General features: G+C 53.9%; 6 protein-coding genes across 6 annotated transcripts; 4 read left to right on the forward strand and 2 right to left on the reverse strand.

Moving 5' to 3' along the window:
- Positions 1–984: 984 nt before the first annotated feature.
- QC763_119440 (uncharacterized protein) lies at positions 985–4,086 on the forward strand (the record flags this gene model as incomplete). The annotated part of the gene is made up of 3 exons (XM_062908532.1): positions 985–1,010; positions 1,054–1,286; positions 1,805–4,086. The coding sequence occupies 3 exons, from the start codon at positions 985–987 to the stop codon at positions 4,084–4,086; spliced, it is 2,541 nt and encodes an 846-aa protein (XP_062771640.1).
- A 242-nt stretch (positions 4,087–4,328) lies between these two features.
- Positions 4,329–6,617, reverse strand: QC763_119450 (uncharacterized protein). The gene is made up of 2 exons (XM_062908533.1): positions 5,894–6,617; positions 4,329–5,781 (listed from the first exon to the last, which is right to left on the reverse strand). Exons 1-2 carry the CDS (start codon positions 5,991–5,993, stop codon positions 4,697–4,699), a joined length of 1,185 nt encoding a protein of 394 aa, XP_062771641.1. The 5' UTR covers positions 5,994–6,617; the 3' UTR covers positions 4,329–4,696.
- Positions 6,618–6,996: 379 nt separating this feature from the next.
- QC763_119460 (uncharacterized protein) lies at positions 6,997–10,072 on the forward strand. The gene is made up of 3 exons (XM_062908534.1): positions 6,997–7,737; positions 7,800–7,904; positions 7,977–10,072. Exons 1-3 carry the CDS (start codon positions 7,584–7,586, stop codon positions 9,794–9,796), a joined length of 2,079 nt encoding a protein of 692 aa, XP_062771642.1. The 5' UTR covers positions 6,997–7,583; the 3' UTR covers positions 9,797–10,072.
- Positions 10,073–10,450: 378 nt separating this feature from the next.
- Positions 10,451–13,011, forward strand: QC763_119470 (uncharacterized protein). The gene is made up of 4 exons (XM_062908535.1): positions 10,451–12,082; positions 12,176–12,253; positions 12,324–12,801; positions 12,857–13,011. The coding sequence occupies exons 1-4, from the start codon at positions 12,074–12,076 to the stop codon at positions 12,883–12,885; spliced, it is 594 nt and encodes a 197-aa protein (XP_062771643.1). The 5' UTR covers positions 10,451–12,073; the 3' UTR covers positions 12,886–13,011.
- A 4,483-nt stretch (positions 13,012–17,494) lies between these two features.
- QC763_119480 (uncharacterized protein) lies at positions 17,495–19,372 on the reverse strand (the record flags this gene model as incomplete). The annotated part of the gene is made up of 6 exons (XM_062908536.1): positions 17,495–17,643; positions 17,714–18,741; positions 18,807–18,816; positions 18,875–18,953; positions 19,015–19,278; positions 19,340–19,372. The coding sequence occupies 6 exons, from the start codon at positions 19,370–19,372 to the stop codon at positions 17,495–17,497; spliced, it is 1,563 nt and encodes a 520-aa protein (XP_062771644.1).
- A 128-nt stretch (positions 19,373–19,500) lies between these two features.
- Positions 19,501–21,450, forward strand: NUP53 (Nucleoporin nup53). The gene is made up of 2 exons (XM_062908537.1): positions 19,501–19,967; positions 20,028–21,450. The coding sequence occupies exons 1-2, from the start codon at positions 19,876–19,878 to the stop codon at positions 21,274–21,276; spliced, it is 1,341 nt and encodes a 446-aa protein (XP_062771645.1). The 5' UTR covers positions 19,501–19,875; the 3' UTR covers positions 21,277–21,450.
- The last annotated feature ends 417 nt before the right edge of the window (positions 21,451–21,867 follow it).

Raw genomic sequence — 21,867 nt, forward strand, 5'->3', positions numbered from 1 at the left:
TCTTTGATGGGGGTCATAAATTACTTAATACAACATCGTTTGAGCCTGGACAACATCTGTTAGTCAAATGGCCAACACATTGAAGTGGTACAAAGGTGTGATTTTGTATGTTGTTCAGCGATGGATATTTTCTCCGCACAAACAGTCTCGGCAGTCAAGGTTTTGTCATATCGTAAAGTCATCAGGCAACAAGGAAAATGTCATAGAGAGGGTGACTTACTCAAAGATTATTTATATTGTCGCTGTGTGTGACATCGAGTTCCGTGAACTGGGTGAGGATGGGTGAGGATAGCAAAGAAAGTTGAAGCAATTTTCAAGCTCCAAAATTGCTGCAGGCTGCGAGGAATTATTTTTCTTGGGTGGGGCATGCGGAAAGCCGGGAACAGTTTCCCCGTGCACTCCACTCAAGCTGAAACAACCCTAACCCATTGGTCTTCCCAGTGACGTAACCCACTAAGTTCTGGATCTGTTGACAAACATCAGCCCCTGAATGCGACTATCTTCAAATTCCGCAGCGGCACAAGTTGTGGAACATGGTTTTCCATAGAGTAATGATACTGACCGGCTATCTGAGCTATCTATCTTCTTCCTGTGATACACCTTCTCTTTTTCGTGGCTGCCCTGAAGCGGGAAATTGCCCACCCCTTGCTGACGCTCGGACCATATCACGCTGCTCCAACAACCACTTCCACCACTTCGACACAGCTGGATGGCTCACCGGTTGTCCTTGTCTGAGACCCTCACTTTACCCTACAATGGAAATATCGACATCTTGTTGATAAAGAGCACAGCAGATGGCCATGATCTTTGATTGTCCCAATGAGTTTGATACAGTGGAGGTGGGGAAGCTGCCCATCTTATGGCGGCCGGCCCCCTACCGAGCTCTTCCGCAACATCATGGGAATTATGACAGAACGTTCTGTCGCAGTGGTGCTCTTACTAGTTCAAATAACCCTGAGCCAGTAGGGTTTCCTTCACGGAGCTATGAAGTTCACTATTCAAGCATCCAGGTCCAATTGGCTGAGAGACTCTCCCTATCACTGACCTCCCCAGCTCCAAGTGCCCTACGGACTCAGCAAGTGAGCCGACCCCTGTTGAGTACTCCGTCGTCGAACCAACCCAGATACAATTCTACGACTTTGCGACTCGAGCACTTCCTGCCTCACCACCCCTCAAAATCACTGACCACTCAGCTTCGCCCACCAAATCCTCATCTGCGTCCATTTCACCACCGCTCAGCACACTGCCCTGCCAGCAGCCTTGCCTTTTACAAGTCCATATCTCTGGTAAGAAAATTTCTGGCAGATTCGCTTCCTTATCACACAATCTGGGAGTCCAAGCTCCCGCTCTGGATCAGTATCTGTCGAGCAAGCAAATGTGTGAGTGGGCTAGCGGTTGCCCTTATCCTTCTTGCTCCTTCTTCCCATTCACTTCTTATTGTGCCGCGCCTTTCACTATCAAGTGAATAAGAGATAAGGGCCTTTTTCTTTGCAGTCAATAGGACCCCAACAATTATTTATTGTTTGCTCTCCTTGACCGAAAGCACCGCTATATATTTGCCTTCCCCCCCCCAAAACAAAAGACTTTTAAGTAGCAGCCGATCTTCTCAATTCCGATCTTTGAGCTTTCTTCTCTGACAACCAAAAGCAGCTATACGAGCAGATCAAGCACCAGAGCTCCCTTTTTGACTTGTAAGCTATCGTTTCAAGACTCCGCTTCATTTTTGGTACCCTCAACTGACCCAGCTGAACAGCCGTCATAGACTTTTAGCCGCTTAGAGCACTCACTTGTCACAATTTTCAAGTTGTTGTTACTCGCACAAAAAAAATGGCCGAAATTTGCAACCCGGGGTCGGTGTCACAGCCACTCGTGGTTGATGACGACGACGGCTATGAGTCGTTGTCAGGTATCAAGCATGAGCTTGAGGAGGGTCATCTTCTTCTCGAAGAAAGATTCGACGTCGACGATGTTTTCGAAGTCGACGAGTACGGCAACGAGGTCAACCCTTTTGAGGAGTTGGACCAGGAGTACCGGGCCGAGGGCCGACTGGAGGGCGACTTGTACGAGGTAATCGACCTTACCGAAGATGCCGGCGACAACGCGGCAACTTCACGGCCAAGGACGGCGACAGCCAGCGATGAGGACATTCTCCAATACTGGACACTGGACGACGGGCTTCTTCTTACGCCACACATGACGGTGGAGCTCCGACCTTCTGTGGACCAAGAGGCAATCGAGTTTCTCCGTATCCTCTCCATCGTGAAGATTACCGAGCCTGAACGAACTTTCGTCGTGCTCCGCGGCTGGGGCTTCCGCAGGAGCCGGAACTTCCAAGGCTGCCTCCCCAAGAAGCTGAACGAGGTTTGCTTGATCGCCAAGATGAAAACCTCAGACAAGCGGGGTTGGAAGGAGCAAGCCCTCATCGACGTGGATCCCAGGCAGGTGATGATGCTCAGGGATCTCCGGATGACCAATGCCGACTTCCCAGATTACCGGTTCAACGCTAACGAATATCACCGGCTGGGCAAGGAGATGATCAAGGAGTCTGGGCCTCTCGTCTGCCGGTGGAGGAAAGAGGAGCACCGCCATCCGAGGACGAAAACCGCCTGCGAGTTCGCCTTTGTCAGGCTAAGCGAGGATGAGGTTGATGACCGATACCGAGTGAAGGACGCACAGATGGTGAACAGGTGGAGAGGGGGCGTTGTCCCTGGTGGCTCACACATCCCCAACAGGGAGAGCCCCGGTCTAGTTCTCGACCTCGAGGACGAAGGGTTAGAACAGGCCAGTGATCTCCAGCCCGGGCAGCGCTATACTGCCGCGGATATTTTCGCCGGTGCGGGTGGCGCCTCGCGGGGTATCGAGCGCTCCGGTTGCCGGCTTCTGTTTTCTCTCGACCACTGGGAGCCCGCCGCGAGGTCCCTCCGTCGCAATTTCCCCGGCACGCATATCTACCAAAAAGAGGTAACCGACTTTGTGACCGAAGATCTCCCGCCCGAGCATTCCTACCCGGACATCCTCCACCTCTCCCCTCCGTGTCAGTTCTGGTCCCCGGCTCACACCGTCGCCGGGAAAGATGACGAGAAGAACATCGCTGTCCTCTTCAGCTGCACCGACCTCATCAAGAAGCTCCGCCCCAGGGTTTTCACGGTGGAGCAAACATTCGGTCTCGTCCACGATCGTTTCCGTCTGTATTTCCACACCTTCCTGCAAGGTTTCACCTCGCACGGGTACTCCCTCAGGTACAAAATCCTCCACCTGAACCAGTACGGCCTCGCCCAAACCCGTCGCCGGCTGGTCATCATCGGTGCTGGGCCAGGCGAGAAGCTTCCCCCGTTTCCTCCCCCTACCCACTCCAAAACACCCGAGGTCGACGGCCTGAAGCCTGTCGTGACCCCCTACCAAGCGTTGTTGGCGATCAAGCGTATCAAAAGCGGCCATCCGATGCACAATCTGGCCACCGTTCATCGGTTTGACCCGCCCAAGCGCCCTTGGGATCCGAGCAAGCCGGTCAACACGATCACCTGCTCTGGCGGCCAGAATTACCACTGGTTGGGGGAGAGGCAATTCACTGATCTGGAATATGCTGTGCTGCAGGGGTTTCCACGCTGGCATCAGTTTTCCGACACCAATGTCAAGAAGCAGATCGGCAATGCTTTCGCGCCGTCGGTGGTGAGGGTGCTATACGAGCATCTCATCCGCTTTTTGAGGAAGCAGGACGGGGTGGCTGGCAGCAACTTACCTCCTTCGTCCTCGTCGGGTGACAGTTCCCCTATTGCAATCCCAGACTCGGACGAGGAGAGGGACGAGCTCCAGTTTCTGGGGCTGGGGGGCCTGGGCACAAAGGACCAGCCGATGAAGTTGGATGATGAGGAGGTGGAGTACCTGGGGGAGTCCGCGAGGGGGTGGTCAGCAACGATGACTGGACGGTGGGACGGAGGGAGGGAGGGGGTTGGCAGGCGGGCGAGGTGTGAGGCCCGGGGGTATGAAGTTGATGCGGACGGGTGGCCGGAGTATAGGGAGGAGGACTTTATGGAGTTGGATGCGGGGACGATGCAGGACCCAGTGGTTATTGATTGGGAGACGTGATTGACTTTTGGCAGGAGAGTGGATTTGTCTGAGTGTTGTACATAGAGCCTATTCTTTCAACAAGCTGGCATGTTATTGGCGATCTTATGAAGCAAGGAGTTACGCGGGTAGGCTAGATGTTTGTCATGAGCGAGGAGTCGGGTGGGAGGAGGTTTTGAGGTTTGTGGTCTCTTAAGCTGTCATTGTATTTTATGTCAGGCAAGCGAGCATCAAAGTACAGCATTGCCATTGGTACAGGCAGAGTCCGTAAACACAGTATGCACTCTATTCCTCTTGTATTGTACTACAAATCTCAGTTCGCCACGGTGACATGTTCAATCTTGGCCCAACTGCCACCCATCAACTTTTCCTACGCCCAAAGTATCAGCAGTATTACCTCTTTTCTCCAAACCGACCCCTGGACTGATGTTCAACAGATGAAGCATGCCTGTCCTCTGAATGTGAACACTCGCCAAAACTCCTGCCGCTTCCCAAACTGGCTACCCAAGAAACCCGAGACACCGCCAACACAAAGTTCCCAAAGTTCAATATCCCAAACCAAGACACCAAAGACCAGAAGAAAGCAAATACATCATATCTTAATCAAATCTACCCCTGTTCAGAATTTGGCTCACTCCTCCTCGCTTACCTCACTCTCGTTACCTCTGTCGTTCTCATCCATCTCCCCAAAGGCTGCCTCAAGCTCCGCCTCCAAATCACCCTGCATCGGATCCACCTCGGCTTCCTCATCTTCATCTGACGAGCCCGCATCAAAAGTGTACTTTTCAGGCTCCTCCACCGGCACTCTAGGCTGAGAATCGTAGCTCGAAACCGGAGCACTCGGAGCCGGCGCCACCTCCTCAAAATCATACTCCTCGTCCTCCTCTGACTCCTCGCGAAGTTGCTGAAAATGCCGGAAGTCTTCCTCGTGATTATGCTCTTCCTCTTCTTCGTAGGCGCCCTTGTCAAACTCTGAAAAGCGTCTATTGAGAGACGCAGCAGGCTGGAAAGTCGTAGGCGGTGGGGGCTTGGCGTCGGGATATTCGATTGTGAGACCAAAATCATCGTCGTCGTCGTCCTCATCATCCTCGTCATCATCGACTTTCTTCTTTGGTGGTGGTACTTCACGCTTCTCCTCAGGAACAGATGGCATGGGAAGAGATGGTGCGGCGGGCGAGGCGGCGTTGGGATCCGGTAGAAAGAGAGCTTCCGCCCCCTTCTTTTCCACTTTGCCCTTTCCTTTACCCTTGGCCTCTGGCGTATTCTTTGCTGCTGGTGTGTTTTTGGCCGCGGCGCCTCTGGCTGCCGGCTTGGCCTTGGCTGGAGGGTCTTCTTTGAGTTTGGATGCCGCCGCTTTCGAGGCTGCCGCCTTGCCCTTCGCTTGTGTTGGCGGCGGCTTGGAACCAGAGGCAGCAGATGAACCGCCATTCTTGATCTCCAGTTGGGGGAACTTGTCTCGTAATGTTTCCACATTCTCCATTGGCGTCCTTGTCAGATTCATGTGGAACATGGAATCGACGCGGTGCAGTATGAAGGCCTGGCGCGTGGGATCGAATATGAGGGTATAGTTGTTGTCTTCGGCAGTTCGTACGCCATTGTATTGATATCTGTCGCCCTTGTCGTCGAAGCCAATGTTGTAGGAACCGTCTTTGGCGGACTTCTTGAGATGGGCTGTGTTCGGAGCTGTGTCTGACGAGAGCGTTGGTCGGTGGTTATCTGCAAACAAGATATTGTGAGCACGATTGGTGGTAAACGCACGCTGCTGTGTCGGGTGGCTGCCTTGCTGAACCAGACCAGCAGAGTAGGGGTCTTTTTTGGTTCCGCTTACACCGAATGCCTGTGTATGTTTCCTTGGATGGCTTCCCCAGCAGCTCAGGACTGAGGATTACTGGGTATTTTCCCACCTTTGTGGGGTCGATAGCGGCCATGACTGGCAATTGTCGCGTAGGCAGAGACGCGGGCGTGGTCGTAGGCGAGGCAATGCAATGCTCGAGGGCGGACGGCGGGAGAGGACAGGATCTGAATTGAACAGTGGTTGGGGGTTGGAAGAGGGAAGTTCCAGGCCGGCTTCCGTGATTACAGCATCCACAACAAAATGTCTAGCGGACAGACCGAACAGCGAACAGCGAACAGCAGTTGGGGGCTCCCACGTGCCGTCAAGGGTACCGCTGACCGCTGCTATTTATTGCCCGGCTGGGGTGATGGGCTTGGGGACGCCGCTAAGACTTAGCGACCGGCGACAACAGCGGGGAGCGGGGAGCAGGGAGCAAGGGGCTGTGGCTTCAGGCTTCCCCAGATCGCTGGAATGTCTTGGCGCGTGGGATGGTTGCTCCGTGGGGTTGTTTGGAGAAGACAACCGCAACCAAGGGTGTCTAGGCTGAATATCTGCAGAATCTGGACGCCCGTTCCCTTTGACAGACAGACGACGCGCCTCGCGTTGCGTCTTCTTTGTCTCTGTTAGCTCTTGCAAACGTTGAACAAGCGCTGAGACAAACAGGGCTGGCTTATCGGGAAGCGGTTGAAAATGGGCCGAGGGGCTCGCTTGGCAGTGGGGCTGGCCGTTGTGACACCATTCCAGGTCCACCCACTCTACCACACCACTGCCAACCTCAATTCCAACTTCCATCTTTGTTCGACGAGTTGCACGCAACTTCCAAGACGATTCTAGCGGCTTTACCAAAACCGAGATCCCCGTTCGACTGACCGTATCTATCGATGTGTTTTATCAGTCTGCCATCTCAGCAAACATCTATCAACGTGTTTTATCAGTCTGCCATCTCAGCAAACATCTATCAACAGTCTTCAGCTTATCCCATGTGCATAACATGGTCTCGCAGTGCGGCTCTGCTGGACCAATTCCACGGAAGAGGTTTGTACAATGAGGCTGTGGTTCCCTCCAAGTGGCCACACTGAAGCCCATTCTCGCCATTGTCATCCGGCACCGCAGCGGCAACTCAAACCAGGCCTAGGACTGCTGTGTTCCTGGATCAGGCCCCAGTTCCAGGCTTTCTCATTCCCGCGCCGTTGAGATGGCTGTGAGTCAGTGAAGGTACAGCCTGCATCTTCTCCCCATCTCCAACTTTGAAGTTTGCCAGGCATCCGACTTCTTGTTAGCGCAGAACTGACGCCATGTTGACCGGCCCATCTCCAGCCACAACGGTTTCCAGGGTCGAGTCAGGGTCCCAACTGCCTCATACTTCTGAGCAGACAATCTGCTAGGCTGGGTCAGGGTCTCCAACATCGGGGAAAGCGCGCCGAACTCTTCTTCGTCCAAGGCCATTGCCTCCGGTCCCCGTTTGTTAGCCAGTTCCATGTGAGCAAGCGCAGCAGAGCTAACGGCCAAGCTCTACCATCATGGGACGAAACGGGCCTCTTCAAGTCCATGACTTGATACTCGCTAATCTATCGAAGCTTCAAGTTTAGAAGTCTTATCTCTCTCTCTTTAATGCCACATTGCCTCTGGACAAGTGCCCTCTTTCTTTCATGGCCTGTTGTTTTTCTATTACTGGACCCTTTCGATGGCATCCACCACCATACAAGGGCCGAGATGCGCTCGACAACCCGGGTCTAGCAGGACGACACCCATGGCAACGACGCGGACATGGCTGACAGCCAGTCTACTGTCGATCTCGCAGCTCACTGCAGCTTACACACTTGATTTGAGCTCAACGGGTGAGGCTCGATGCACCACATCCTGACCACAGTCCCGGCATTGACTCTATAACACCCTGCAGACTCTCTCAAATCCGTCGCGAGCTCCATGACCGAAGACATGATGTCATTCTACTCAGGAGACAAACCAGGGGGCACCCCTGGTTTGCTCCCACAGCCATACTACTGTGGGTTGCTACCCAACCCACCAGAGAATCATCATGAAAGACCTCACACACACTAACCCAACCGGAGCTCAGGGTGGGAAGCAGGAGCCCTCATGGGCGCTCTAATTGACTACTGGTACTACACCGGTGACACCCGCTGGAACGCCCTCGCCACCGAAGGCCTCCTCTTCCAAACCGGCCCCAATAACGACTACATGCCCCCCAACCAAACCGTCACCGAAGGAAACGACGACCAAGGCTTCTGGGGCATGGCCGTCATGACGGCCGCCGAGTACAACTTTGACAACCCACCCCCGGGCAAACCACAATGGCTCTCCCTCGCCCAAGCTGTCTTCAACACCCAGGCCGCCCGCTGGGACGCTGAGGACTGCGGCGGCGGCCTCCGGTGGCAGATCTTCACCTGGAACAACGGCTACGACTACAAGAACTCCATATCCCAAGCTTGCTTTTTCAACCTGGCTGCCCGGCTGGCCCTGTACACAGGGAACCAGTCCTACGCCGACTGGGCAGACAAAGCCTGGGACTGGATGGTGGCTACCAACCTCATCAATCCAGAGTACTACTACATCTACGACGGCACCCACACCAACAACTGCTCCGAAATAACCCCCTACCAGTGGACTTACAATGCTGGCGCATTTTTGCTGGGTGCGGCGGCATTGTACAATTACACCACCGGCCCTGTCCAGTCCGTCTGGAGAGACCGTGTCGACGGCCTGTTGAACGGCACCTCTGTCTTCTTCACCGGCCCCAACAAGGACATCATGACCGAAGTCGCCTGCGAGCCCGTCGACCTCTGTGACCTCGACCAGCAGTCTTTCAAAGCTTACCTCTCCCGCTGGATGGCCGCCACGACTAAATGGGCGCCTTGGACATACGACAGGATCAAGCCGCTGCTGCAGTCTTCTGCCCAAGCTGCCGCGGGAACGTGTAGGGGAGGGGCAAATGGACGAATGTGCGGGCTGAAGTGGAATCAGGGGCCCAAGTGGGATGGGAGCACGGGGGTGGGGCAGCAGATGGCGGCCATGGAGGTGGTGTTGGGGAATATGATTGGGCAGAGGCATGGTCCGGTGACTGATCGAAAGGGGGGGACGAGTAAAGGGGATCCGGGGGCGGGGGGGCAGGATATGGGACGGAATGATCCGTTGCAGCAGGCGGGTGCGTGGCCGCCGGTTAGTCAGGGGGGTAGGGCGGGGGCGTGGATCCTGATGTTGCTGACTGTTTTGGGGGTTGTTGGCGGGTGTGTTTTTGTTTTGGTAGATGAAGGGAATGGGATGGAGGAGCAGATTGAGGGGGTCGGGGACGTGGTTACTGTTGCTGGCGGGATGGGGAGGAGGAGAGATGGGAATAAGTTGAGGAAGGAGAGTCCGAATATTTTGGGGGCGATGGTGGCGGCGGGGTCGTTGGAGAAGGAGAGGGGCGGGGGGGTGAATAGAAGCGATAGTGATAGAACGCTGAGGGGGGATGAGGATGGGATGGGGGCGGAACACGTGGACAAGCCGGTGGGGGAGCCGCCTATTATCAAGGTGCCTCATCCGAGGAATAGGAAGCCGTTGAGGACGACGTTGCTGGCGAAGCAGCATCAGAGGCAGTGGTCGAAGTCGAGGCGGAATTATTGGGGAGATAATGATGGAAGTGGGGAAACGGTGGTGGGGGATCTTGTCAAAGACCAAATTGTTGATAACAATAACCGTGTTGAAGCTGTCAGTGCGCCACCGCCAAAGAAGAGAAGGCAATCAGACCCCGGGTCAGACAGCAATAAGGATAAGGTCACGCTTCCGAGAAAAGGGGCGTCGAGGAAGGGGGTTAGGTGGAGCGATACGGTGGAGGGTAGCTTGCGTTTGGATGCTCAGCAGACGTATTCGGCGTATTGGGAGAGTGAGTGTTATTGACCACCTGGGTTGGAGTGTGTGTACATACTTTGCATTGGTTGGAGATCTTTTTCTGGGACAGTCATTTTGGGATTCTGAGAGGCACAATTGGGATACAATCACAACATTGGAAGGGAGGGCATATTGTATATCATTTGGCACGGGAGAGTGCTGATGTGGTTTCGTATGTGTAGGGTTAGGTTGAACTTGGTCAGTTGGCTTACCTCATCACACATTGTCATGTTGCACATGCAGGGTCGCTGCTGGTGAGGGGGCTTGATATGTCAGGAGTGGGCGAGAAAGGTGGTCGAGTGTATTGTATAGTTGTTCAAACATACTCCTTCCAACAGCCTCAGTTACCCTCGTCACAACAACCCTTGTGGTCAAGTGGCAAGGGTATCAGGGCTGCTCACGCCGCCGCCCACCGCCGGGCTCACCAAAAGCTCGATGGCGGATTCCTTTTTTACAAGTTTGGGTCTGGGGTCTGGGTTCATGTTTTTGAACCTCAACTCCAATCAGCTCATAATACAGCTGCGACTTGCTCGGATTGTCGGAAAAACACGGAGGTAAGTGGTAGAAATTACTTCTTGTTGACGGTTGCCCTCAGCCACGAGCTGTTGCAATTTTGGAGTCGAAATAGGCACTCATGTAAAAGTCGAGGAAGGAAAACATTCTGCTCTGTTTCTCATTTCTACAACTGGCAAACATTTGGCCTGCTATGGCCGTGTGTCTGGCAGAATACCAGTATGGGAGTGTTTGAAACTTCGGGTTTTGGCCTAGAGAAAATATAAGTTTATGTGTCAGTAAAGCATCCGTTTCGGAATGTCTAATCACGTTTCGGGACCGCAAGTCAAAAGACTGAGATGTGACTTGGAAAGACGGAAAGCTCTGGTCACCGCTTCTTTAGACAGGAGCCGGGTACTCTTTGAAGCATAGCCTGAGGAGAGATCTACTGTGAAAAAGGCAACAGCTGACTGGCGATGAAGTTCCACAAATCAACGTGATTGCCAAACACAAAGCAGATTCTCTTCGCACAATCACAATCACGATGTGTGGAATGTGTACCACCATCTCGACGGTCGGCAGTGGCACAAGTACAACCGTTGATCAGTGCGCTTAAGTCCTTAAGGCCACCCTGTTTGAGGAGATGCTCGACCCACGCACGAGAAAAAGATAAATGAGGTGTCAAAATAGGGTGCTGACATGCGAAGTGAGTTACGTGCTGAAGTCTCAGTCACCACGATGGGAATATTCTCCGTGGCCAATGAGACTCTTTGATAGGAGAATGAAAACGCCTCGATCGATCCGGGACCGGGAATTGGGGGGCGGTGAAATTGGCACTTTCGGTTGTTGAAACAGGCTCTGTGGTGATGTTGTGGTTGTTGCGATTGCCCATGAGGTTGTTCGATGCTGTTCATTTCAATGGGACTATTTGCGATATAGAAACCTTCTGTCCAGTCGTTAAGGTCATCTGACCATCTGACAGCGGAGATCTGGTCTCGCAGCAGCGTTGCCTGCATGAAGCAGTGTAATATTTCTCGGTGTCTTGCTCGAAGGATCGATGAGCAGGGTCCCCTGAAATATCTTCTTGTGCTCCAGTTACCTCCTGCCGAGGATGTCGGGAGGCGCTTGCAGTTGATCCGTCCCCAAGTCGGTGACCCACGGGCATGATACACGAGGTTGGTCCGTGGTAGCGTTTAATATATGCTGATCTGGAATGCTGCAGGAGAAACAGAGATGCTAGATACAGTGGTCCATCGTCGGCTGCGCGGGTATCCGTAGGTTCGGCCGCCTGGTCCACCTGGTCTTCTTGTCGAGGGAAGAAGACCCGGTTAGGGCACGGTAATGGCTTTGGTTGGAGGATGAGCGAGAAACTCGAGATCGCATGCATAGGTTGCTCAAATCCGGTGGCACTGTCACCAATGCTGACAGGATGGGACGAAGAAGAGCTGGAGCAGCATTCACTTCCCAAGCGCTCACCAAACCTAGCACTTGGACCCTTGATCCGACACACAAACTCTTGGCCGAGAGCATTAACCGCTCTGAACCGAGCGGCTGAGTTTGGCTGATTCACTGTGTTGTGGCAGCTACCCGCTTGTACGAGGCACTGGCGCCGTCCCGTCATTGTCTCCAGTTCCCAATCAGTTCACTGCGCTCTTGGTGACTTGAAAACCTTGACCGCTCCGCTCTTGCAGGTAGCCATGGAGTTGCTCTCGGTTTGCGATTGTCGGCAAGTTCCATAACTTGGCGTCTCCCCGGATTTCCCTGGGGCACGTCGGGACCGGTAGTCATCCGGCGATGCGGAGAGTGAGTAGGCTTCCTTCATCGGCTCGAGTCAATACTTTATCAGGGGGTCCGTCCAAAGATTGCCTCCTCCACAACATAACTGACAGGACAAAGATTTTGACTCCTTGGACGACTCCAACACTCGGTGTCGACGCGTGGCAACCTTTCGCCATCCACCCATACGCAATTCCGGTACGTTGGGGATAGTTCAGACCACTCAACGGTCCCGTCGACGAGTCCTTGCAACTGACGAAGCGCTCAGGGACCAAAAATGCCAGATTATATTGGATCACCTGGGGGTGACCATGCAGATTTCAACCAGTCTTCGAATGCCATCCAGGACAAGCTCGGAGGCACCGGCAATATCGTTAACATCACCGCCGCCGAGATCGCCGTCATCGTTATCACAGTCACCCTGGTCTTGTTGGCTCTAGTTGGTGTCTTTTACTGTCGAATCTTGCAAGCTCGTCGGGATCTCGATATAGAAAACAAGGCGAAGGAGCGGGCTGCGGGCCCCGCGCTGGGCGATTCCATAGAACTGGTACGCACCAAGAGAGCATCCGGGAGCTCTTGCGATACGATATCGATCAAGAATAGAGACGAGATTGGCGAGCCCAGCTCGAGCAAGGGTAAAACGCCGGCCGCCATGGAATCGAACCAAGAACCAAAACTGCCTCTTCGACACTATATCCATTGGAAGAACCCAGATCCGAAGGGACAAACTAAGCAACAAGAAGAAGGTAAGCAAAAGCTGCTAAACCAAGGCTTCGAGCAATCACTTACTCGGTGCTGCAGGTTCCTCTTCTTCACAACCTCCGTACTGACCCCAAGTCTGGAGCATCTCGCTCCTTTTGAGAAGACCTTGACGTAATGGGGTCTTGCAGAATTCCCGCTCCTGAGTAAGCTGGATATGGGCCGACGAGATTCGAAGGGGCAAAAGTTGGTTGCCCAGTGGCTGTTGTTGGAGAGATGATGGAACGAAGCGGAGATTTTTTCGTCAAGCTTCGGGTACCAGTCCCGCCATAGCGGGCATTGTGTGCAGGAAGGTTAGATCATGGGGCATTTTGGTGAGCTGTTTTTGAGGGGATTGTTGTGCGGCGTTCACGAGATACTAGACTGTAGAGGCTTCATGCCAGAAATTGTTAGCGCCTATTTCCACCAAGCTTCCAAGTTTTCTGAGTTGGATACGTACAACTGAAGCATCGGTCCAGAGGCCCCCAAACGACGATAAGAGTCGATCAAAGAATGTAGGCGAGGTCGATAGGTTGGTCCTTGCCGTTGGGCGAGATGCCGAGCCGCAAACACGTCGAGTGGTCAGGTCATTGAGTAAGGAAGAGCTTGGTAGGAGCAGCTTGAGGTACGTAAAAATCATCAAGAAAAACGAACAGAGCAGGACAAGGAGTGTGTGGGCATCGTTGGATCCCCCAAAAGTGCAATCAATGCTCACGACAAGCCAAGTGATCCTTCGCGGGCCGCACCGAGTGATCCCAGCTTAGCGTCTCGGCTGCTGACAACTCCCCCAACCCACAATCCGGGGGGGTCACTAACCCAGTTTCACTGCCAACCCCAACCCAGTTGCATCTTCGCCCCGCTGATATCGCGACATGAGATGCCCCGAGGACCGCACCAGTCAATGCTATTTCTTGTTGTCAACTCTTTTCACTATCCTGCTGCGCAACTCGATGGATTCTCGGCATGGGGAATCATCGACCATCAACCGGTACTTGTTCCAATCTCCACCTCTTGCTGCCTGGTATCGCTGCCGGATCTCGTCCTCGGGACAAGAGCAGGCGAACATGATCGCCGAGGGATACCTCAATCAAGTAAGCCGAAACCATGGAAAGGTGACTGCTGGAACAACCCAACGTCCCCAGACATCCCCAATGCAGCCTCTAGAAAACATTCGCCAAGGCAAAATCCCCACACCGGTCAACGGGAATGCAGCATGAAAAAGCAAAGTGGTGGAGGCAGTCCTCAAACAGATCCACACCGGTGAGGATCTATTGCAGAAGAGCATCTAGCAAAGGTCTCACAAGCTTAGAGACCGTCCAATGATAACCCATCGGCTAACTCTTGGATGCATTTCGCCATCTCAGTTTGTTCGCAAGCACGGCAACAGCTTTGATGGAACCCAACAACCAGTCCTCTCAACTGCCACCTCCGAAAGGGCGACACGACAGCTGTCATGATGCCTCTCTGGTTGTAAAGGGCAGGTTCGAACGGCTCAGGAGCATATTCCCCGGCAGAATCCCTTCAAGGCCTATCAAGTTCGAGCCTTGCTTCCTCACAATCTCAGACTCATGATATCTCGGAGAATCCTCTCCGAGAGATGGGCTCTTGAACAACACAAACCCAATATAACCAAGGAGAAACTTCTCCGGAAACTCAACTTTGTAGGAGATAAGCCTCCGGAAACTGTGATCGAGTCGATGAATGGCGATGGCCTCAGTAGAATGTACGAGGCACATTTCATGTCGTACGATCAGTTCTGCATCTTGATTCGTTGGCGGCCATCAACCAAGCCAGATGGAAAGGGTATGCAACTCGTTGTTGAGTTTCTGTGGTTGAGATCCTGTGCACCCATCACGTTGTACTGACCAATCAGCAAGCGACTGGTCGACATGATAGCACTGTGAGGCCATCCTGACAGTTTGTTTTTGATGCCAGACTGACAGCCAAATGAGCATACCACGACTTGCACACGATAGCATCATAATCCCATCAAAATCTCCCATCATTCCCACCCAACGAACGAACTTCTCACATGCACCAACATGAGACTTTCGCCTACACATGTCGCCCCACAGTGCTCACCCAGCCCCAGTTCTCTGTCCGAGACACCTGCGCAAAAATTGCTTCGGCATTTCTTGCGCGCGCAAAAATTCAGAGTTTGGGAAGTTTCGATTTTCTGCGCGCAAGAGTTGAAATTTTGCGCGCAGATTGAGGAGAGACAGGTCCGCAAGAATTGTGGCTCTCGCCATGAATTCTACGATTGGGCAGAATACGCGGGTGCGAAAAAGACACAGACCAATAGCATCACCGCATTCGCAACTTCTCTCTCGGCAGCCTGCACCTGGGGTGCATAAGTCACCGCTGTGGAGTAGAAGATGTGGGGCACTGCGCAAGAATTCATGTTTTTGCGCGCAGAAATTCGACATCTTTTTTTCTCAGGGATCGAGAGGAAAAGCTCCCGAGGGTTGAGGCTTGGTGGAGGTGATATCTGAGAGGTCTCGGCGTCAAGACCACGTGTTGGTGAGAAGGGGAAAGGTCATTTCTATACAGTCATGGTTTTGGAGGTGACCCTCACCACCTCCGGGCCACGCTTCTTCTGGGTCTGGTCCGGCGCGACACCTCTTCGCCGCCGGACGGGGGTCGCACTCCCGTGCCGCTGTCTTCAGACTGCTGTCGTGAATCCCGATGTCACTGCTCCGCCGTTTTATATTCAAAAGGATCCCCCAAAAAATACCTCTAACTGAGGATCCTTCAAATGAATCGACTCTGGCTTTGTCATCGCGGATAACACCACAAGCTTCCTGGCCTGCGCGATGGTGACAGTAGGAACGAGTATGAATGCATGTCGACCTTCCGGGCCACCGCGGGTGTCGTCGTTGAACATCCGGAGCGCTGTGCATCTTCACCCAACACATCGCGGGCAGCATCTGGAGCATCCATGCGCTGCTATGACCGCGTATATGAAACGTTGCGTCCCTGCCGTCTGTGCCTCCGGGGAATGAGAAATATCGCGTCCGGATCTTCCCTCAGGTATCATCACCGCCCGCGTATATGAACTGTTGCTTCCGCAACTCTCTCCGGAAGCCAATTGATGCCTCCTCGACGTCTTCGCTCCCGGGCAATGAACTTTATGCTTCCTGGATCACCGCTCCCGACCGCGCATATGAAATGTTGTTTCGGCAACACTCCCCGGGAGATGTTCTGAGGCTTCCCCGACGTTTTCGCGCCACCGGGGGGGAAGAATCCATGCTCCCGGGTCGCCTTTAGGTGTCAACCGTGGAGCGACTGATAGTTTCCGGTCCTGAAAATGCCGCCGGGGAAAAATATTGACCTCCGGATCCAACCTGATGCTGTCGAAAATGTGGAAGTGATTGAGATGGGTTGTCGGAGGCCATAGGGGTTTCCTGGCCAAGTTGTATTATAGAATGGGGCCTGCCACCGCACTCAAGCATGAATATTTGCTTCCGTACCACACAGTTCAACCCGGGGAAGACTCTCCATTCCGCCGTCCCTCTCCGCCTTTCCGCCCTCGGCCAGTCAGCTGCGCGTGGTGGGTGAATTCTGCAACGCGGGAGCAATTCCGTGCCTAACTCTACAACATAGTTCAACCTGGGGAGGTTTGTGTCCTGTCCTTTGCGTGCCATCGCAGTCAACGCACGAAGTCGAGATATCACGCCGGAAAGAATTCCGTCCCACACTTTCCCACCCTCAACACCACTGCTGGAATGACCCCAAACGGGGCATCCGCGGAGAAGCAGTTCCCCATTCCGTGCTGTCCTCTCACATACATCTTATCAATCTACTTTGTCAAGTCCATGTCGAAGTGTTGTATCTTTCCGAGCCAACTCACCCAACCCATCTCGCCAAAAGTTCCCAAGATACCTAACCCATACATTCCCTCGACTTTACTGAACATCCCGCAGGATGTGATGCCTCTTCTCCGCGGGGGTAACCTGGATCTGTCCAGAGCTGCATTTCCTCGGAATCTAGACTCTTTTTCCGCGGAAACGTCTCCTTCCGGGGAGATGCTACAGTCTCGTCTTATCTGCAATTTGAACCCGGCGACAATGTTGCTGTTGCGGATGGGTGACTTGGTGCCCAAACTATACGGTAGATATGCGAATATGTCACGATGCCTGACTGAAACCCTCCTCTCACCCATCTTCTCGCGTTCGTCATTCCCGTCATATCAAAGACCTTCGAAAACATCGCCGAGGTTGTCCACCGGCAGTTGGGTCTGAGAGGCCCAGCCCAACTCCTCCCTAAATCACAGGGTCGAAGCACCTAGACCGCAAATATTCGCGATAGGGGACTCTGTTGAACGCTGCCCGGAGGGCGCGCGGACTTTGGACCCTCCGGTTATCGACGCCCTTTCTTTGCTGCTGCCCCATGGTCACTTGCAAATCATCATTCAGCCCAACAATTGCACAGTTGTCTAGTCAGAGCCGCCTCCCGCCAGTCCACGATTGCCAGTCTTGGGTACGACAGATAGCCCGCCTCAGCTCGCGGTCATTAATCCATTCCCAGCATCCAAAGACCACAAGACAGTTTCACAGACGTCTCGGACAAGAAGCACACGACTTCCCCGGGATCACCAGACTAACACTCACAACCACCACCCAGACAGTCCACCTCCGTTAAACCATTTCTGATCATACAAACTCTCGCATGAATCCCCCCCCCCGCCCTCCTCTCCCACTCTCAACGCTTCCCCTCGGGTGACTTTGGGCTTTTGGGCAAATACCGACTCTTGATCGCATGCCCGATGACGCTCATCCTGCTCCCGATGGTGCCGTCTTGCATTCGGCTCGCGAGGGCTTCTTCCAGGGCTGACTGGGTGACTGAAGCGTCTATTGCACACACACGCACGATTGGTACCGGCTGAAAGAAAGGGTAGGTAGGGATGATGTAAAAACTCACCATCAAGATCACTAAAACTGCTCCCCATGCTGGGAGTGCCCGTGCCGTCGCTGCCCTCACGGGAAACCCCCTTTCCTTTCTCTCTCAGCTCGGCCGTTCTGCTTCTCGGGGATAGTGTCCCATGAATGTGATCTTGACCGGCAACAGGGTATCTACCCCCACCGGCTGCCAGGGCAGTTCCAGGACGGTGAACGATAGCCGCTGAACTAGCTGATGAATCGGATGTTTGGCTGAACTCGCCACCGCCGGTGACACCAACAGGGGCACCTCTCAGTGTAGCGCCCAAATCCATCTGTTGTTGATGTGGGGGCGGTAAGAACGCAGGCTCGGGCTCATCCTCGTCTTCTTCGGCAAGGCCGTCAAATCCAGCGCGGTGGTCGCCGTAAACGGAGAATCGGGGCGGACGTCGAATGATACGGCTCTGGACGGGGGAGTCGTCAGAGTCCGATTCCTCTTCGCTTTCTGAGGCAGCTGGGCTGGCGGAGACAGAAGGCTGGGCGGCGCCGAAGGTGGAGGTGTCATCTTGATCTGTTCCTTCGCGCTGTTGATACGAGAAAGAAGACATGTAACGACCTGTAGATCGGGTGGAGGTGACAGAAGGGGCTGGTCTGATGCCGAGCTGGGTCTGGGTTGGGATAGTAGTGCCGGCGGATGAGTTGCGCGAGACGGCAGGGCGGAGAGGGATGGTGGTGGGCTTGGCTGCAGAAGGGCCGGCTCCGACGGTGGTGGCATACTCTGCGTCCTGTCTTGGGAGAGGAGCAGACGGAGTATCTTTGCGATCATTGCGCATAGAGAGAGAAGAAGGAGCTCTGCCACTGGCCGAACCAGTGCGTCTCAGGGGCTCCGATATCTGAGGATAATGGGTGGTGTGGAAAGAAGGCTCGGCGCCGGGGATGGGTGAAGGAGCAGCAGAACCCCTACCTGTGGCTGCCTTGAGCATCTGAGCGCGGATTTGGCTTGCATGGCGATCTGTGAGGTAGTTTGCCATCTGAATAAGGAAATCGACGGTCACCTCGAATTGTGAAGCTCTATAAGCACACAGTGTTAGTACACACTGAGGTCTTTCATCGACAAGGCAACATGCGGCTCTTACAGCTCGTTCCCTGCCTAGATGTTAGTGACATGCTTCAGATCAAAAGACACAAGAATGAACTGGCTTACAGTTGATATTTCCACCTGAGCGTGAGTTATCGGAGATGATACTCCAAAGCGCGTTTGACTTCTCTTCGTTCCAGTCCATCTATGCCGGCGTCAGTGAGCGAGTCCACAAGGCGGGCACAGTGCGAGCGCGTGCAACGTACCAGCGGCGGATCGACGAAGTCGCCGCGCTTGAAGGGCAAGCGAATGTAGAGCAGGTACTTGGGTTCCTGCGCTATGCTCGCCTGCCCCTTGGTTTCTTTGGGCTCTGGGACCCGGCCCTCTCTCTGTCGTCGTTGCTCCTCCATTTCTTGGAGCTCGGGGAGGAACTGTTCTGGTGACTGTTCCTCGTGGTCTTCCTCTTCAGAGATGGTTTGCAGCCGCGCAGGTCGCTGAGGTTGGCGGCGGGCCGGGACGTTTTCAGCAGGCTCCCAGGCGCTGCTAGCGCCCCCAGTGGGCAGCCTGGGAAACGCAGCTGGGGGGGCCTACAGGCGCCTCGTCGTTGGAGTGATCGGATGACATTTTGGTGGACCGTGCGTGGTGTTGCTGTCGTTGTCGGGGCGCTAGTCCTATATCCAATGTTACTGGTGTTTAGGAAAGTCGGCTACAGCAATATTCCTGGCAGATATTTACTCGGCGGAAAAAGTTCAAGTGGGGCCTGCAAATGCTATTGTTCCAAGCGGGCCTGCTCTTTGCTATTCTTCTAACCGCATATGCCCCATATACACCACAAACAGTGGCCCAAGCTCCCCTGGGGCTCCATCCTGTAGTTGCTGGGTAGACAACTTTGGTGGCTTTTGGGGGCCAGATCAAGAATTGGGGTCCTGCAAGCCACTGTGAAAAAATCGCGTCGCATTTTCTCGCAGCTTCGGAGAACAGGCTACAAAGGCTCAACCGGCCCTTTCGCTTTGTGGTCACAGCATATTCGATTCTCACAGCAGCTCTCTTCCTTTGATTCCATTGGCTCCTGCCCTCCCTGCAAAACTTACTCAGCTGTCTTGCTCTCCCTGCGTTCGCCTGAAACCATGGCCCCATTAATCCTACACAACGTGCCAGACGACGAGCTGTACGTAGGAGACGACGGTATCAAGAGACCATATGCCATGGTCTTTCCACAGTCCGTATTTCCCAACCATCTGCCACCCCCCTCCGCCGCGACTGACATGGAGGAACACAGGCAGGATGGCTCGCTGAGAGCGAGGAAGGCAGTCAACGAGACAGGGTCGTTTGGAAAGTCGACGCGACGGGCGAGGTCGAAAACCGCGACGCCTGCGAGAAAAGAAGATCCAACCATAGCCGCTGCCGATAAGATCTTTAGCAACTGGATCGCGAACCAAGCCCCCATCAACCAGGCCCCCGCGCCATCACAAAGCGACAGAGCTGCGCAGAACCAACGGCGTCCAAGTCTTCACCCATCGACTTCTCAGCAGAATCTCTCCCAAAACGACGAGAAGGTACCGCCAGAAGCCAAATTCATCAAGGCCAAAGAGCCAACCGAGGTCATACTGCGAGGGTACCGCTCCGCCCAACAGCAATATGCCGCCATCAACCACTACGAGCAGCTCGCAGGGAGAATATGCGAGGACTACTCGCGTGACCCCCCAGTGGAGAGCAGGCGATACAAGTCCGAACTCCGGGACCCAGCATTCGCCCGCCGGAAGGCCCTCACCCCAGAAGAACGCGCCAAGGTTAATAAAGCCGACAGTGGGTTGCACTGGGTGAAGGTCACCTTCGAGTCCGCCGAGGCCGCCGAAGCAGCCATCTATGCCTCTCCCCAAATCATCCTAGGTCATCAGGTCTTTGCCGAGCCATACACCGGCCTCCCACCTCCGCGCGACGAAGCCGTTCCCGACCCATCCATAGCCGCCGGCTTCGGCATCCAGCGCACCAACTCCGGCAGACGCCAGTCACAACAACAGCCCCGAGCTGGCACCGCGGCCGCCGCAGGCTTCAACCCAGCCTGGCTCAACCCCGACAGCTTCGACTCTGGGTTCTCCCACACCTCTAGTCACACAGCAGACACCGGCACAGCCGCCTCTACCGACTTTGAGACACAGCCTCTCTCTCGAACCGTCACACCGCCCAACCCATTTGCCTTTGACAATATCGTCGCCGAGCAACCCCGGCAACAAGATAAAGATGCGGATGATTTCTGCCGGCTGATCCCCGAAGTGAGGAAGGTTAAGCTCCTTCCCATGGAACAAGCTCTCCTGCCCGCCCCGTCGGTCGCCCAGCGGGTAGCACACTACGTTCCCTTCATCAGCTGGTTCAACGGCGCCATGATCGGGACTCAGGTCCCACGAACCGAGCTTGGCGAGTTTGACTGGGTGGCTGCGAGTCTGTACTGGAAGTTTTTGTGGTGGTTGGATTTCTTGTTTGGGTTGTTTGGGGGTGATATCCGGAAGGCGGCAGACCAGGATGACTAAGAAGGGAGAGCAAAGGAGACAAAGAAGGAGACAGAGATTTTTTTTGGCATGGATTAATGAATTGATAGACAGAGCCCCTGTTGACACTTTTTGCGGCGGAGTTGCATAAATAGGCAGGCGTTTAGGATTTGTTGTTGCGGGCAGTGGTTATTCGTAGTTTTAACTGTTTACACCTAGCGAGGGAAGGGGACAATTGTACAAAAATGAAATGGAGAGATTATGTGTCAAAAAACCAGTCTGGTAACAGTGTATTCGCTATGCTATTGTATGCAGTCAAAAAAACAGCCTCATAGATACTTGTAAACAAACCCCCTATTCGTATCAACAACATCAAATAATCGCCATGCAAAACAAAAAAAAAAAAAAAAACACCTCTACACATATCGTCATGTTCTAAAAGGGGTATATCATGTCAATCCAATCTCTCTTTCTCTTTCTCTCGCTCATCCACACAGCATTCACACACCTTGATCACAACACTGGCACCTCAAGGCGAATTCCTTTCTGTGTCGGCCACACTCCAACTACTCTCCTCGCCCCCAACCCTCTCCTGGGGTTCGCCCAAACTCGTACTCACCAAACTCCTGTCCC

The sequence above is a fragment of the Podospora pseudopauciseta genome, chromosome 1 (genome assembly GCF_035222475.1).
Source record: "Podospora pseudopauciseta strain CBS 411.78 chromosome 1, whole genome shotgun sequence".
In the NCBI taxonomy this organism is placed as follows: Eukaryota; Fungi; Ascomycota; class Sordariomycetes; order Sordariales; family Podosporaceae; genus Podospora; species Podospora pseudopauciseta.